Below are 18,823 nucleotides of genomic sequence, written 5' to 3' on the forward strand. Positions count from 1 at the left end.
TGGTTAAAAGACCAGGAGTCTTCCCCACTAAGAGACATTGAGCTCTAAATGATTCCAGATGAATAGAACCACTTTTAAAATTAAGGAGCGCCTACTAGTGGCAGACAATGGGAATTCAAGAAAGGCACTGGTTTCTTCCCTCAGAAAACTTAACAAGTGTCTTCCAGAAGCCTGTGCTTTCCTCAAAGTAACAGCTATTTTCAAATTTTCTAATGAAAGAGATGCACTGTAGAATATATTTCATTCGAACGAAAGAAGCAAAATAAAATGTGAGACCTTAAATAAAAGGTCCGTTCTTGAGGTCTTTGCAGCTAACTCACTCCTCTTCCAGGGCTGTGTCATTCGAGTGCAAAAGTTTGGTATCATGCATGCCAGGCAAATCACGTCAGCGGAAACATAACAAGCAGCCCCCGAGGCCCTCCCAATTCCCCCAGCCTCGCGGACGACACAGCAAACTGCAGTCAGCGTCTGAAGCAACTGTGGCCTGGTCTTGAGTCATTGGCTCATTGACGCCAGACGGCCACCCCCGCCCGGCCCAGCCGGCCAGGCTGGGCTCCACTCTAGGCTTCACACGGGCCCCTCTCTATGGTGGCGCTGCGCCCCTCTAGCCGCGCGCGCCGTCCTCTCAGTGGTAGCGCGGGCTCTGGAGGGCGCGGGGCCTGCTGGAGGACGTGTTGCTACGTCCAGCCGGGGTGGAGGCGGGCTCTTCGTGAACGCCGGCGGAACCGGGCTCGAGCTCAGGTGGATGGGGACGTGGGGGGCTCTGGGTGGGAGCCCGGGGACTCCCAAGGTCTGTCTCTGAGGAGAGTTGGTCGGGGAGGTCCGCACAGGTGACAGGGACTTGCAGCGGTTGTCCCCCCTCCTGTGGAGGCCGGCGTTCCCCAGGCTCTAATTTAGGTTGCAGTGGCTTCAGTCTTTACTGGTTTAATTCTTAGAATCAGTCTCTTAACCCTAGCTGTTGGATTGAAGCCCAGTGCCCAGTAATAGGTTTTGTTTTTTTTTCCCCTGTCTTCTGATCCTATGAGTATAGCAGGTGCTCATTGGACCTGTCTGGTGGCTTGAATCATTTTGATGTAGGCATGAAACGGGGACATTGGGATGGGAACCGTTACAGGAAGCTGTGACCCGGTCCTATTGATTTTATGGAGATTAAACCTTCTTGGTTTGGGATTCTGGGAATTTTTAAACATGTGTTCATTCAAAACACGTTGTTAAGTGTCTATTAAATGCCAGTATTGTGCTAATTGAAGCCACAACTGCAAACAAAACCCAGGGGATTCCTTGCCTTGGGAGCTTAATATATAATAGAAAAGATGAACAAGTAACAAGAAAGCATGTAATATGGCTATGAAAAAGGAGACCCTTGAAGTTATTCTTTTACATTGGCTGGTGGAGAAAATAACACCATAACAGAACTTGTCTTCTGTCATGTGACAGATAATAGAGAAAAAGTTTCAGTGTACTTAACGTGCTGTGCAAACACAGAAAGCAGGACTTTTAACAATAGCCTTTGGTTAAAACTTGGACAGAGAGGTGAAGATGCTGGCCAGTGTCCTGGGAGGATAAACATTTCATTATTGCCTGACACAGAAGTGGTGAAAGATTTTTCCAAGCAGAGAAGACATTATATCTTTGCATCTTCATAAAGTGTAAGAAAACTTCCTAAGTAGTGTAGCTTTACCTGGAATATGTGTCTTTGGAACAATTTATATCATTCTGGAATCCAAATTTTATTTTGTAGTAGAGGTAAAAGTTTCTTCAACAGAATGGTCACAATTCGGTTTCTCTGACCATTTACACAACAGCCCAAGTATTATTTGACTCCATTTTAGAAGACTAGTAGCAAAGTAAAAAGTAATATTATAGAAAATCAGTATATTAGAACACAGTAGTGCATCACCCTTACAGATGTGGGTGGAAAAAAATAATTATTTGATTAAATACTCCCCCTGCTCTGGTTTTGTTAGTGGCTATTTTGGTTGTTGTGTTAATTGGCTATTTTGCTGTAGTTTTTCTAGTGATAGTGGTGGTGTTCTGCTTTAACTCTTGTGGAAGACTTAAGGCATAGTGCATCATGGTCTTGTATGACTTTGCTTCTCAGTTACCCAACCTATCTATCAATAACTGGCAAGAGATCAAACCTAAGAGCACATATTGAACTAAATATTTGAAATTAGGCTGAATCCCTGACCTCTCAGTATTTAAATTATATGAGAAGTAAATATTTGTACTTTGCTTTTACTACCTAAGGTAGTAGAAGGGTAGTAGTTTACATTTATTTCATTCTCTCTTGACTCTTGTGGTGCTTAAAAACATTAATGTTCATCTTGGAATCACAAAACATCCCATATAAAGGTACTAAAACAGCAGTGCTAAAGCAGGAGAAAGTCCAAAGTAGATTTTTTTAATAGAGTGTCAAATCTGGACTTACAAGGAGAGACTCTTTCCAAAGGGTTATTACAAGAAGGGAAAAAGAGACTATTTCATTAGGATGAACTTTGACCAAAAGATCTGCAGGCATTGCAAAGGAGTAAAGGATGCTAGCAAGAAATGTGTGTGGAAGTAGAGTATCAGGGTATCTTGATCTGGGTGGTAGATTACAGAATGTTTTACCTTAATACCAGCATGTTCTCAGAAGGGATGGGCCAAAGTTCAGGAGGAGGGGGAGAGTCTCAAAGTTTGGCTAACAAGCATTCTGTTCCACTCAGTAGTCAGCAAATCATTTCTAAATTCATAAATGAAGCAAAAAATGGAATTAGAAAAGTTTTTGTCTGGCATGATCATAGGTAAACAAAGGTAGCATCCTTTTGGATAAAATCCCCAAGACTTGCTTTAATTTATGGCTGTTAAAAACCCAAGAGCACAGGGCTCAGTTAAAATACAATTTGCCAAAAGATATTTTTGCTGTTTGAAATAAGAAATAAGGAAGTACAGAAGCACAGGAAGGCCTTAGAAACCCATTGACCCATTTAGGAATCAAGGTATTAATATATAAAGTGTCAAAGTGTCACTGTTTGTAAATCTGCATCACTAGGTGTATTTTGAAAGTACTTAAAGACGTGGGTTTCCTTTGTACCATGAAAGGGGAAGGGAGAAGAGGACCCAAGTTAATGTGATCTAAATGAGCACATTTAAGGGTTTTTTGTTGTTATTGTTGTTACTGGCTTGTTATCTCATAAGAAACAGGATTTTTTTTTCTTTCATTGGGAATTCTGGTTATAATACTGATCAAGATAATTGAGGGGAGAAAATTGATATTTTCATATGTCAAAAAGATAATTTACAAAGGGGAGGTAGGTAAATCATGGCTATCGCACAAATATAAAGTGAACACATATTGAAGATTTGTATTTAACTTATCCAGGTAAGATGTTAGAAATCAGTTTAAATGAAAAGAACAGAAACATTTATAGATCAGGAATGCTGAACAAATATGTAAATAAAGGCAAAACTAGTTTCTTCCACAGTTAGGTAGGGAAGTCCATTGAACTTCCACCAGTAAGAATCTACAAAAATATAGATAATTATCATGCTTTGCTGTTGGCATCTTTTTTTAAAATGCAGATTCTGAGTCATTTGGTCTGGATCGGGTACTGAGATTCTATATTTCTGTTAAGGTCCCAGCTGGTGCACTGCTTATTCACACAGAATACATAGTAATACATTTCTGACTGTTGATTAAGGAAAGAGTTAGGTGGGTCATCATTGTGGAAAAACAGACTGCTGTATTTCAGGTGAAGGGAACAACATGAAGTTTTGTTCACTTGAAGAAAATAAATATTAATTGTAGACCACACTGGCAGGACATTAAAATGAGCAAAGAAACAGTTGCTAGGAGACAGATGAAAAGAGCTCTACAACAGAACTTCATTAGAGGAGGAGGACAGAGCTGGAAATGAGAACACTGAGGAAATATATCAGGGGAGAAGCAACCAGCGGGTGTATTTTTAGAAGGCACACAGTGGGACCACTTAAGATCACTGCCTGAAGTTTTGTGCTCCTTGAGCTAGCCTGACTCTGGCAGTACCTGAGCACACTGTCTCTGCCTGATCATAGATCAGGTTGCTAATCTATTCAAGACTTTTAAAAATAAAACTGCTTTAACTCATGTATCTGCTTTTCCCTGATAGTTTACTCAAGTGAATGGTATTGCTATATCACTGAATTTTAATCAGGTTGTAAGAGTTGTTTTTATGCAGTAGACAACTTGCCTTCCATCAGATGGGACATTTTAGATTTAAAAGGACTATACTGTAACTTGTTCATGGGGAATTCAGTTATCTTTTAGAAAAAGGTAAGAAATAGCTGGCATTGAAGAAAGACCTCTTGTTACCAATAGATGCAGATAATCGGATTGCCAGATTTAGCAATAAAAAAACAGGATGCCAAATTAAATTAAGTTTCACATGAACAGTGGATTGCTTTTTAGCAATATTTAGGACAAAATTAAAATTAGAATTATTTGTGTATTAGAAATTCAAATTTAGTTGATCATCTTGTACCTGGTAACCACCATACATAATTCTGCCTCAGTAGTGACACCAAATGGATAGTTGCTTAAAAAAATAGCACATTAACTGGACAGTCTAATTCTTACAAGTGCTTCTCCAAAAATTGTATTCTAGGAGCTAGAATTTCTGAAATAAATTTCCAAAATCACAAGATGGTTTTTCCTATTGAATGTGGTCAGGGCAACCCAAATTTTGAATAATAAGAAGTCACTTTTTGATCAAAAATTGATCATTGAATAGTTGATACAAATTGTGATAGTTATCTACAAATATATAGAATCTGTATATAAATATATATAGAATATATATCTACAAATATATAGACATTGAACTTTCTCAGTTTCTGAAATGGACTGGAGACAGTTGATCTGTTTTCTTTCTTTGTATTCACGATAAAGAAAGGTCAGGGCCAGATTTGTTTCGTTTTTCCTAAGATACATTGCCACGTAGTTTTTTCTTCTGTAACTTCACCACTGGGTTTCTCTTTCTTTTTTTACTCCTTAGTTTATCTTAACCCAATTTTTTTATTTGAGAAGAAAATATAATTGTTAGTATGATAATGTATTTTTTATGATGTGTTTGGGACCTATTTGGCAGTACTACAGTTTGGATTCAAGGTCTTAATGCTTTCTAGACAGGTGTACTACTGCTTGAGCAACTCCCCCAGACTGGCTTTAAGATTTTTTTTTAAGGTAGACTTCCTAGGAGGCAGTGACAACAAGGATCAAAGTTCAAGGCCAGGCTACCCCCTCACCCAAAGAAAAAGGTTAGTAGGACCCTATCTCAGAAAACAAGCTGGGCATGATGCTCACATCTATAATCCTGTCAGTAGACAGAGGATCTGGGTTCAAGGACAGCACTGGAAAAAATGCAAGGCACTATCTGAAAAATAAGACTAAAGCTTAGGTGATAAGAGTACTTGAAAGTTAAAATGTTCAATAACATTTTTTAAAGTGTATTTTATTTTTTAACTTTCTAGATTTAGTACTTGAAATAGAGATGAGCATTTATTCACCTTGAATTATATGAGACTGGGCTTTTTTCTTTGTGTATGGTTTATTGATTGCAGTACCTCTGCAGAAACCACATCAGAACATATCAGGATTTCTAACCATTTTTGTTTGTTTTTTTGGTGGATTTTTTTGTTTTTGTTTTTGATGTGGACCAAAGCTTATGAATACAAAATTGCAGAATCCAAGGTTTCCTAATCCCCTACCACCACCCAGAATTCAATGGTTCAAATCTTTTTTTCAACAACATTGTATTTGTTACATCTTCTCTTAAGAATTGAACTTAGTTTTTTAATTTGCTATGAGAAATTTCATATAGGAAGTATGAAAAGTAGTGAGGCATTTGTATAAGTGTTACCATGCTTTCTTTTCTGTAAATCTTCTTGGGGAAGAAAAGTGCTTTCCTCCTTAGATGTACACACAAATTTGGACTGTTTTAGTGTGCATTCATGTTTTTATACTTAGATCTTATATACAATTTTATGTGTCTAAAATTTTACATTAATATCCTTTGTATCCTCTTTCAACTTTTTCATTTAAGATTGACTGAGATTTATTCACATTGACTCATGTAAGTCATTTAAATTGTTACATAGAAGGAATCCAGAGTTTCTCATCATTTATATAGTTAGATTCTTTCTCATTTTTCACTAAAAAAAATGAATGCTAGAGTCCCTGTGTATGTTGCTCAATTGGGGACACATTTTTCCAACACATAAAGCTAGAAGTGCAAAGTTGCAGGGTATGCACTTCTTCAGCATGGCTGGAAATTGCCAAAAGCATTCTAAAGTAGGTATAGTAGTTTAAATTCTAACCATGTATAAGGAGCATGTAAGAACTAACCACAATATTTGAGGTATTAATCCTAACAGCACCTCTCTAGTGTGTTTTTTTTTCTCCTTTATTTATACAAAAATGTGTAATGTTGACATATGATACAATCTATCAGCCATTTCCTTTGGCATATGCTTTCTTGTTTGAAGATTTTTTTCCTTACTATGTGTCACATAATCTGTATTTTCTTATAGATATTTTATATTTTTTTCTTGTGTAATTTTTAATACATCGGTAATTTTTGTTTGTTGTAGAAGGAATCTAATTCTGTCTTTTTCCATATTGTCACCCAAGTAAAACTCCTTTCCATATTAATGTATCATATTCATTCATTTATAGTGCCCTGTATCATATACAAAGCCCTCATCTATTCATTGATCTACCTGTCTATTATATAGCAATACCATACTGTCTTAATTATAATAATTTTCTAGTAAACAGTGTCTTTTTTATTTTCCTTCAAGATTTTTTTCTTGGACCTTTACTCCTTCATATGCACAAGCTTGCTAACTTCTATTGGGAGTGGTAGCATATCTGATTGGATTTTGATTGGAATAGCATTGGCTTTATAGGTAAATTCCTTGAGAATTGACATATTTACTGTTGACAGGCTTGCTGTGATACATAGCTTTGTTTATTTCTGTTGTCCTTTTTTTTTTTTTTCATTTTTCTTTTATTATTCATATGTGCATACAAGGATTGGTTCATTTCTCCCCACTGCCCCCACCCCCTCCCTTACCACCCACTCCGCCCCCTCCCTCTCCCCCCCCCCAATACCCAGCAGAAACTATTTTGCCCTTATTTCTAATTTTGTTGTAGAGAGAGTATAAGCAATAATAGGAAGGAACAAGGGTTTTTGCTGGTTGAGATAAGGATAGCTATACAGGGCATTGACTCACATTAATTTCCTGTGCGTGGGTGTTACCTTCTAGGTTAATTCTTTTTGATCTAACCTTTTCTCTAGTACCTGTTCCCCTTTTCCTATTGGCCTCAGTTGCTTTAAGGTATCTGCTTTAGTTTCTCTGCGTTAAGGGCAACAAATGCTAGCTAGTTTTTTAGGTGTCTTACCTATCCTCATCCCTCCCTTGTGTGCTCTCACTTTTATCATGTGCTTATAGTCCAATCCCCTTGTTGTGTTTGCCCTCCACATATGAGGGAGAACATACGATTTTTGGTTTTTTGAGCCAGGCTAACCTCACTCAGAATGATGTTCTCCAATTCCATCCATTTACCAGCGAATGATAACATTTCGTTCTTCTTCATGGCTGCATAAAATTCCATTGTGTATAGATACCACATTTTCTTAATCCATTCGTCAGTGGTGGGGCATCTTAGCTGTTTCCATAACTTGGCTATTGTGAATAGTGCCTCAATAAACATGGATGTGCAGGTGCCTCTGGAGTAACAGTCTTTTGGGTATATCCCCAAGAGTGGTATTGCTGGATCAAATGGTAGATCGATGTCCAGCTTTTTAAGTAGCCTCCAAATTTTTTTCCAGAGTGGTTGTACTAGTCTACATTCCCACCAACAGTGTAAGAGGGTTCCTTTTTCCCCCGCATCCTCGCCAACACCTGTTGTTGGTGGTGTTGCTGATGATGGCTATTCTAACAGGGGTGAGGTGGAATCTTAGCGTGGTTTTAATTTGCATTTCCTTTATTGCTAGAGATGGTGAGCATTTTTTCATGAAACAACTTTATCTTGATGCAATATACTTTTATAGAAATTTAATTACAAAATTATAGATCATTATATATACCAAGTGGTATAAAAAGTGACCAAATCCGCTGTGGAAGTTCTTCAAAGGCTCTTCCTTTTTTTGAGACAGGGTCTCACTATGTAGTCCAGGCTAGTCGAACCACGCCTCCAGCCATTTTTGCTCTGGTTATTTGGGAGATAGGGTCTCGGTTTTTGTGCAGGCCAGTCCGGACTGATCCTATTTTAGGTTTCCTGCTGTAATTAGAATGGCAGGCATGTGCCACCATGTCCAGCTTTTTTCCATGAGGTAGTCTCACAGTTTTTTTTTCCCCCTTCTGGCCTCTAACCACAATTCTCCCAATCTCAGCCTGCCAAGTAGCTAGTATTACAGGCATGAGCCACCAGGACCCAACTTTAATGTAGTCTTAGATAGGAGCTGGAATAGTATTCTTGTATAGTTCTGATTTGACCAGAAATGCTTCTAACATTTGATGATTAAATATAATATCACTTATTGTAGGCTTTTGGTAAACACTTTTCTGTTCCTGGCTTGCTGAAAGTTTCTCTCGTTTTTAAACAAGTGTTGAATTTTATCAAATGCTTTTTCATTTTTCCATTTAAATAATTTACATCACAGATCTTACTATCCTTAATGTTTTCTCTAGGGTGATCAGCACATGACCTACTACAGAGTTCTCTAGATAAATTAAATACAGGGAAAATTTGCTGGAATCAAGAATGATGGATCCATGTTCAGTTGGAGTTCAGCTTCGCACCACAAATGAGTGCCATAAAACTTACTATACTCGTCACACAGGTTTCAAGACATTGCAAGAATTGTCATCAAATGATATGCTTTTACTTCAATTAAGAACTGGAATGACACTGTCTGGGAACAATACAATCTGCTTTCATCATGTAAAAATTTACATTGACAGATTTGAAGATTTGCAAAAGTCATGCTGTGACCCATTTAACATACATAAAAAGCTGGCCAAAAAAAATTTGCATGTAATTGATTTGGATGATGCCACTTTTTTGAGTGCAAAATTTGGAAGACAGCTCGTACCTGGTTGGAAACTTTGTCCAAAATGTACCCAGATAATCAATGGAAGTGTGGATGTTGATTCTGAAGACCGTCAGAGAAGAAAACCTGAATCAGATGTATGTATAGCAGTCCTTGTTTCTACTATGTGATTTCTACAGTGTAGAATTTTGCTTAACTATAAGGAACCATATTTACATTATTGTTATATTCATTAGCATACAATGGATTTAAAGTTTGGGACTTGAAAGGAAATGGTCTTTCAGAATGTCTCCATATACCCAAGGTCAAGATTGTATTGCCCAAGACCTTAAGCTACAATCTTCTAGTGCTTAGACGTTAGAGGGCTTTTACAGTATTCTGGGCAAGGAGATGCTTTTTTGATTACCAAAATAACTAAATGGAATATACCAGCCAGCAAGAGACTATATGCCAGGAAAAATTCCTTTTTATGAAGGACTTGAAGATCACTACTTTAAAAGGAAGAACAAAGAAGTGACTAGCAATAATCGATTTTTCTTTCAGTCTTTCTCCTTTGGCACTGCCCCATTCTTTTTTGAAATTTTTAAATGCTTGTGAGTTTCATTTGCTTCTAACTCTAAATTTTTGATAATGTTCAAGACTAAATTTAAGGCTCCCTGTGGTCAAATAGCATACATTTTGCAGAGGAGAGGGGGAGGTACTAGGTTTTGAACTCAGGGCCTCATGCTTGCTAAGCCAGCACTCTTACCACTTGAGCCATTCCACCAGCCTAAAGAACATACATTTTTACATTATTAAGTATTAAATATTTTATACTTCTCTTCCCTATTCACCTGCCTACGTGCAGATCATTTAACTATAGTAAAACAACTGATGATTTCATGAAACTCTTAGAATAAGAACAAGAGTGTTAAAGGAGCATTTCTCAAAAGTTTAATTACAACATTTTATGATTTTGCTGCTGGAATATCTTTTCAGTTTTCTTTTATGTTAGTAAATCAAAAGTGAATTAAAAATTTAAGTTGTATGCATTGTTTTTCTTTTGTTTTCCTCTCCGAGGCACATCTCTAGGATCCAGTGTTATCTGTAGTTCATTACAGATACTTGCTAATCCTGGCACTTTAGATGTCTTCACCTTTTCTATCCATTGTTCTTGTGTATTGTGTATTCTTTCCCAAATTCAATTTCTTTATCACCCAGTCTTGACTGTGGGTATGCCGAAACATTTTGAAACACCATTTACTTTCACCTCCCTAAATAATAAATCTTTTAGTGCCAAAATTTTGTTTTACCAAAACTTTTTAAAAAATACTATTTCCATATGTGAAACCATGTTGCTTCTCTCCTCTTAAAAATAGAAACTTTTCTTACAGACTCAGTATTGTTATTAGAAAACTTAGCTGTCTACCATTGTGTTGTATAGCAGTCTCTATGTGTTTGCTTCTGTGGTGATGACCACTGTTGATGTTCTCACCATGCCAGTCCTCTACTGCTTCTATTCTGCCTGAGACTATAATTCAGATAATGAAAATGGTTTAATAAATTAGCCAGTAAAGTTTGAATATAGTCTAGAATAAGTTGTGAATTTTCCTGCACTTGATATCTTAAGACGTTTTTTCTTTCTTTGTGTATTACAAACTGTCTTACATTTTAAGGAATAATCTAAAGTTAATGCTTAGTAAAGTATTTGTTGTCAGATGTCAAGATTTGAATTGATAATTTGCTTATCTTTATTCAGGGAAGAACTGCTAAAGCTTTGAGATCTTTACAGTTTACAAACCCAGGAAAGCAAACTGAATTTGCTCCAGAAACTGGTAAAAGAGAAAAAAGAAGGCTCACAAAGAATGCAGCTGCTGGTTCCGACAGGTATGCTGTGTGCTAACTTGCTGTTTTGCATCTTCATTGTTCCTTTGTGTCTTAAATTTTAAATTTTCTGAATAGACATTTTAAATTGGATAATGTGGAATTAGTAAAAACCTCTAAGGGCCTTAGGTTTTATTCATTTAAAATTAAGGTATCCCTTTCAACTCCCAAAGCTTATTTCTAAGAAGGTAGCAATGAAGTGAAGAGGGTAATATTTTTGACATAATACAGGCTCACACCTGTAATTCTAGCTACTCAAGAGGTAGAGATTAGGAGGATCGTGGTTCTAAGCCAGCCCTGAGCAAATAGTTCACTAGACCCTATCTCAAAAAAAAAACCCTATCACAAAAAAATGAGTTGGTGGAGTGGCTCAAGGTGAAGGCCCTGAGTTCAAGCCCCAGTACAATTACTACAAATATAATAATAATAATAACAATAGTTGAAACATATGTACCTTAGAATTAAAGTAAGTGTCTTTTGGAAAGCATTAATATATTGTTAGTATAGCTGCTCTATGGGTGGCAACTAAAAGATAATTAGATTTTATGACAATTCATGATTCTTATTTTTCACATGAGTCAGATAGAAACAATTCTAGTATTGTCTACAGAATGAAAGGGAGAACTAAATTATTTAAAATTAACTGGGACTGAGGTGGCAGCTCAAGTGATGAGCCCCTGCTTAGCAAACCCTAAACCCTGAATTTAATCTCCAGTACAACCAAAATAATCAAAGTCTTTGAGCATTTCTAAAACCAGTTGGCAAACAAATATTAATGTAATCATTCAGAACTATTTTAAGTGCAGTCAACATTTCTGCATATGCCATTTATTCCATTAGCATTTTCATTGAATTATTTAAATATTTTTAGTCCAGATTTACTAGAGGACAGTAAAGAACAAGAAAGAGATTAGTTACAGTATAAAAATCTATAGGACAGTATACTAATAAAAACTATTCACAAAGGAAGGGGGAGGGGGCGGGGGCAGGGGGGAGAAATGACCCAAGCATTGTATGCACATGTGAATAATGCAAACATAAATAGATAAAATAACTGTTCACAAAGCAGTCAAGATTGGTAGCTAATAAAATGATTCACTACTAACTAGCCATTCTTTTTTATTTATTTATGTAAAGGAATTTTTTTAGACAGAGTTCTTATCCATTCCTTTGTTCAGTTGACATTGAAATGGACTTGAAGAGGCATGTTCAAGTTTTAGTATCTCTTATATGGAATTCATTCACTGATCCATTTTACCAGGACTTCTTCCCTAATTCAAAATATTTATCTCCTTAAATTTTTTTCTGCACCTTATTTTCAATTAAATATTCAAAATAATGTATTTGTGAGGTGTAATTCATTGTGTTTTACTTTACAGACAAGTAATACCAGCAAAGAGTAAGGTCTATGATAGCCAAGGTCTCCTGATTTTCAGTGGAATGGACCTCTGTGACTGTCTTGATGAAGATTGCTTAGGATGCTTCTATGCTTGTCCTGCCTGTGGTTCTACCAAATGTGGAGCTGAGTGCCGCTGTGACCGCAAGTGGCTGTATGAGCAAATAGAAATTGAAGGAGGAGAAATAATTCATAATAAGCATGCTGGATAATTTGTGGTATCTAACTATGGGGTCTTTAAAAATCCTCTTTCTAAAATTCTGTCACTTTAAGATACATTTTGAGCTTGATTGTCAAATAACAAAGATTTTAAAACCACCTTAGTATGTATTAGTGTTGCATTTTGAGTGCTTTAAGATTCTTTATTTGATGTAAATTTAAATGGGTTATTTCTTAGTCAGTTTTAAGTCGGGATCAGTTTAACAATTAGGTATAGGCAATCTTCAATTTGCATGATTCCCATTGACACAGATTTCAGTGACCATAATTTAGTTAAATAACACCCATCTCTTAGCATGGTTCAGATTTCACCTACCACAGCATGACTGATAAATGCATGAAGTATTAACTCGGTATGCTTCCTCATCGGTGACCAGTCATGTTAACTTCCTTCAAATTCTGCTAGTGATTGGTCCCTGCACATCTGTTATTTAATTCACTCACAGTAAAGCATATACTTGTGTTACCTCCTTGTTACCCACATGACATTTTACACAAGTGATAATTGAAAGAATTGGCCAACAGAGATGAAAGTGCAGCAAAGAAATGAATAGTGGCAATGCTGGAAGTGAAATCTGAATTAGTTATAAATGGAGTTATAGAAGTAATCACTGCTCATGGGAGAGTTGATGCTGCTGCTGTTCTGAGACTGGGTTTGCATCCAGAGGAACTTGCTGGAGGCAAACTTACCAATATCAGTGAGGAGAGTAGTTGTGATTAAAAGGATGAATATGTCCCAGAAGTGATGGTAAAAACTTCACTTTAAAGGATATTTATTGTGAATGCAGAAATACTTTTACAACATTGAAAGCACAGCTAATAAATTGCTGGAAGTTGATCCAGACTTAAAGGAGTATGAAAAGATGCTTAAGCAGTGTCACATTATTTAACAAAAAAGACAAGTACTATTCAAGATACTCTTTTTTTGATAATTTTTGATAATAAAATAAAACTTTAATTCTCAATATATAGACTTTGATTTTCTTGTACATTCATAACTATACAAAGTTTTAATATTTTGACAGATTTTTCAAGGTCATGGGACAATCATAATTTTCCTATTTGATTATTAAGATTGCTTTGCATGGCCTTTTTATGGTCCCATACAACCATGCAAATAATGACTGCCATTAGCTAGGAACAATGCCTACTTAGGGAAAATTGATTTTGATACAACTAGCTAGTTAATATTAAACTATTTTGCAAATTAATCTATATATCTAAGTGCTCAAATATATTATATCTTTTTTTTTTCCAGCTTCAAATAAAAATAAATATTTTAGTGCTGCAAACCTTTCACTGTGCAGACTATGCAATCTTTGTGAAAATGTATTCTTGGGGACAAAACACATTTTTATGTATAAAGCCGAAGTACGCATATAGTATATAAATGGGTATATATTTTATCTGTAGTATTAAAATGCTGTTAGGATCAAGAGGTCTAAAAATATTCCTTAATAGCGTCATAAGAAAAAATGATGGAGTGTGAGTTGACCATTAGACATGTTTTTGTTTTTATTTTTATTTTTCTGTCTCTAAAGTCACAGGTTTTACTTCGACAGAATGCCATTTTCAACTTTGAAATTAAATGTGACTTTTGTAAGTTTTCTTTAACCTGATTGTCAGAAGTCCAATTAGTTTATTAATTGCTCAATGTAACTGAGCACTGATAAAAGAATATTTTAACTTTCTACGCTTAAGTCAGATGCTAAATATTTTGTTATATGGGATATAGACCGTAATTTTATCTGAACTCCAAGGATCATTATACCTTAATTAGATGATTAAAAAACACTGTAGAAAAATGACAGCATAAGTTCACTTACCATTTTAATATAAAATTACCTAGATCCTTTTTATATTGTTCATAAATATTATTCAAAGTGGCTAGATTATTTCCCATTCTATTAATCTGAAAAGCAAATGAAAGTTATTTGGATATTTCTACCTAAGCAAGTTTTCCCAGAGAAGTTAACATAAGGCCACTATCATTGGTCTTTCACAGTGTTCATCACAAATGTTAAGATAGAAAAGCATGTAAATATTTGAATAAAATGTCACCCCATGTTATCTTATTTCTAACTATTTTTCATAAACATGTCATAAAATAGCTATTTGCCTTTGGAATATCACATATAGGATCCTTCTATTTTAAAAATATCTCTAGTTTTATATAGCAAGCTGTTCTACAACCTGACAGTCTATTCTGAAACTGCTTTCCTGGCCTGGATTCAAGCAAGTAATTTTTAGCAAATGAATTTTGAAATGTACATACTTGTGATGATTTACTAATAAAAAGTATAAATTTAGTAAGTTTTAGCATCATTCTTAACTTTGTAGAAGTCAAAGATCTTTGAGGAAAGCTGATGAAAACTGTAAACTGTCTCCCCAGAAAGCTGCATACATTCACATACCCACAAACACTCTTGTGCTCAGAGCCCTAAACATGGATTCAATGCTAGAGTAATATGAAACTTTGATTTTTTTAAAGTGAGGATGGCTCTCTGAAGTGTAATTTGGTGTTACTTGGTGGTACAGCTTTTTTTGGCAAGAGGAGTTGAGGTTGCTTTTTGGTTACCTGGGGTTTGAACTCAGGGCTTTGTGCTTGACATGCTTGTGCTCTACAGCTTGAACCATGCCTGCAGCCCTTCTTACTCTGGTTATTTGGGAGATAGGGTATCACTTTTTGCCCAGGCAGTCCAAACCATTCATTTTCCTTCTAGTCTATGCTTCCTGTTGCAGCTAGGATGACAGATGTTCACAACCATGCTCAGCTTTTTTTCTGTAGAGATGGGGGTCTCACAGACTTTTCCCCAGACTGGCCTGGAGCTGAAATCTTCCTGATCTCATCCTTCCTTGTAGCTTGAGATGCCATCACACCCAGCTATCCTACTATTGGTTGAGGTGGGGTCTTGCAAACTTTTTGCCTGGGCTAGCCTCTAATTGCAGTTCTCCAGATTTCAGCCCCTAAGTAGCTAGGATTACAGACATGAGCCACTGACACCCAGTCTTCCCCGCCCCCAACTTTTTTTATTGTTTTTAATAAAGAGCAGTTGAGTCTTTGAGAAAGTTGCACTGCCCTGAAAAATCAGATTCTACTGTGGCTTTTTATACCCTCCCACTTCCAAAAAAGATAATAATTACAGGTTGATTTACAATGTAAAAAAAAAAAAGGGCATCTTACTGAACTTTGGTAATTAGAGATTTTCCACTGGCATTATGGTTACCCTGCTAATAGCTATAATGTGCTTGTACAAAATTCATGTGATGCCTTAGTTTTTGCTGACATCTGCTGGTATGAACACGTACTTACATAATAGCCTGCTGAAGTGATTACAAAAAAAAAAAATCCTCAAATAGCTTCTCTTTGTAGCATTCTTGAGTCTTGCCCAGCAGCAGGCAACTATGTTGGGTTTTACTTTTTTAAGGATAAGAGGATACATTAATGTACATGGCAATTTTGGATTTCTTTTATAAAGTGGTAATCCTTTCAGAAATAATGCTTTCTCTTAAAAATCAAAACTTGAACATGTTTAAAATGTGTAATTGTCTTCTATAGAATATATGCTGCTACTTGTAGATGATTTGTAATGGTGGTAAGTGTGAGGATTGACTAATTTCATCAAGATAATACAGCTTCCAGAAATTAAAGGATATTTATTAGATAAAGCAAATGATTAACACAGTTTGGATAATAATCCATTTTTAAATGCAAAAAAAATGTAAATTTGAAAGTGTTTTACTTCAGCTCTATGAAGTGGCAGAACTCCAATGTATTGTTTTGTTCCTCCCTTAAAACCATGAAGGAAAGATTTCTTAGTTAAAGGGTCCACGATTAGAAACTTTATTTCATGTTACTACAAATGTGTTAGTTAGCTTTCCAGACTTAGAAAAACCTGAGACAGTTTATCAAGTGGAGAGGTTTATTTTGGCTCAGAGTTTTAGAAGTTTCAGTCCATGATCAGTTAGGCCCAGTGTTTTTGGGTCTGTGGCAAAGCAGCACACTACAGCAAAGCTGCCCGTGGAACTATGATCACACCACCCCTTCAAAGGCCACCAGCGACCTGAAGTCTTCTCACTAGGCTCATCAAAGTTTTCCCCACTTGCCAGTCACACCAAGCTAGGGATCAGTCTTTTAACACATGCGCCTTTGGGGACATTTCAGATCCAAATTATAGCAACAAATATTTTAAGAGTTGCAGTAATCTACCTAGACTGTAATTTTGAAATGAATTCCCTTATTAAAACTGTTTTCAGACACTACTAAAATTGACAAACCTTTCAACCCTCCCAACTTTAGTGACAACAGTTGAAAAGACAAGTTTAGGGCTTGTGATTTTCATTGTAAACTTGCTGGATGGTACATTGTTTTGTTTTTTACCCAGTTCTTTTCAGAGGAATATTTTGAAGTAAGGGCACATTTTACTTTAACTAAAAGTGAAGGGCTAGAGATGTGGCTCAAGTGCTAGAGCACCTAGCACACTTGCCTAGCAAGTGTGAGGCATTGAATTCAGTCTCCAGTACTGCCAAGAAAAAAGAAAAACCAGATATTGATAGGTTGCAGGTTGTAGGATCTTTGTCTTCTTATCAACTCAAAATGGATCAAGGACCTTAATATCAGACCCGAAACTCTGAAGTTAGTACAGGAAAAAGCAGGGAATACTCTGGAAGCAATAGGTATAGGCAAGGACTTCCTCAATAGAACCCCAGAAGCTCAGCAACTAAGAGAAACGATGGACAAATGGGACTACATAAAATTAAAAAGCTTCTGCATAACAAAAGAAATGGTCTCCAAACTGAAGAGACCACCCACAGAGTGGGAGAAAATATTTGCCAGCTATACATCAGACTGAACTAAACAGAACTTTTTCAAAAGAAGAAATTCAAATGCCCAAAAAACATGAAAAAATGCTCACCATCTCTGGCCATAAAGGAAATGCAAATCAAAACCACACTAAGATTCCACCTCACCCCTGTTAGAATAGCTATCATCAAAAACACCACTAACAACAGATGTTGGCAAGGATGTGAGGGGAAAGGAGCCCTCATACACTGCTGGTGGGAATGCAAGCAGTGCAACCACTCTGGAAAACAATATGGAGGCTTCTTAAAAACTAAACATGGATCTGCTATATGATCCAGGAATCCCACTCCTAGGGATATACCCAAAGGAATGCAACTCAGGTTACTCCAGAGGCACCTGCACACCCATATTTATTGCAGTGCTATTCACAATAGCCAAGTTACGGAAACAGACAAGATGCCCATTACTGATGAATGGATTAAGAAAATGTGGTATTTGTACACAATGGAATCTTACTCAGCCATAAAGAGAATGAAATCTTATCATTTGCAAGTAAATGGATGGAACTGGAGCACATAACCTTGAGGGAGGTTAGCCAGACTCATAAGACCAAAAATCGTATGTTCTCCCTCATATGCAGGCTTTAGATCTAGGGCAAATGCAGTAATGTTGTTGGACTTGGGTCACACGCTAAGGGGAGAGCACATATAGGAGATACGGGGATAGGTAGGAAACCCAAAACTTGAAAATGATGTGCCCACTGCAGAGGAGCTAATACAGTAACCTTAAAATGTCAGAGGTCAGTATGGGAAGGTGACTGGAAAGTAGTGAAGAGGTCAGGTAGAGATGAATCAATTGGGGTTGTAATACACTTGTGCATGGAAGCAATGCTAGGAATCTCTCTGTATAGCTATTCTTATCTCAACTAGCAAAAATGCTTTTTATTATTGCTTATGTCTGTTCTTCAACAAAATTGGAGAAAAGGGTAGAACAGGTTCTGCCTGGAAGCAAGGGGGGAGGAGTGTGAGGGGGTGGGAGGCAGAGGGGAGAAATGGCCCCAACAATGTATGCACATATGAATAAATTAATAAAGAAAAAAAATTTAAAAAGAAGAAACATCAAATGCAAAGATTAGAAAGTATAGACATTCAAAGAAGTAAAAATTCAAAATTCAAATACAAGCTCTTGACAATATCCCTGTTATTAACAACCTGTTATGTTGAAGATTTAATAAATCTAATCACCTGCTTTTTATTATCTTATATTATGATGCCCCCAGTTTATGATTTGGGCTTAAAGGTACTATTTATTTAGTTATATTGGTAGTATAAGATTAGCCAATAGTGGCACTATTCATTCTATGAAAATGAATTCTACAAGGTAAAGTACAAATTTAGTTTTGACATTTAGAAGGTGTAATAATTCAGAGATTTAGTGAATTGTGGCAACATTAATTTTTTTTTT

General features: G+C 36.3%; 1 protein-coding gene across 1 annotated transcript; it reads left to right on the forward strand.

The window, feature by feature from the left end:
- The first annotated feature begins 601 nt into the window (after positions 1-601).
- Positions 602-14,864, forward strand: Arl14ep (ARF like GTPase 14 effector protein). Its single transcript, XM_020187016.2, has 4 exons — positions 602-741; positions 8,716-9,214; positions 10,816-10,943; positions 12,320-14,864. Exons 2-4 carry the CDS (start codon positions 8,789-8,791, stop codon positions 12,546-12,548), a joined length of 783 nt encoding a protein of 260 aa, XP_020042605.1. The 5' UTR covers positions 602-741; positions 8,716-8,788; the 3' UTR covers positions 12,549-14,864.
- The last annotated feature ends 3,959 nt before the right edge of the window (positions 14,865-18,823 follow it).

Source organism: Castor canadensis, chromosome 1 (assembly GCF_047511655.1).
Source record: "Castor canadensis chromosome 1, mCasCan1.hap1v2, whole genome shotgun sequence".
Classification (NCBI taxonomy): domain Eukaryota; kingdom Metazoa; phylum Chordata; class Mammalia; order Rodentia; family Castoridae; genus Castor; species Castor canadensis.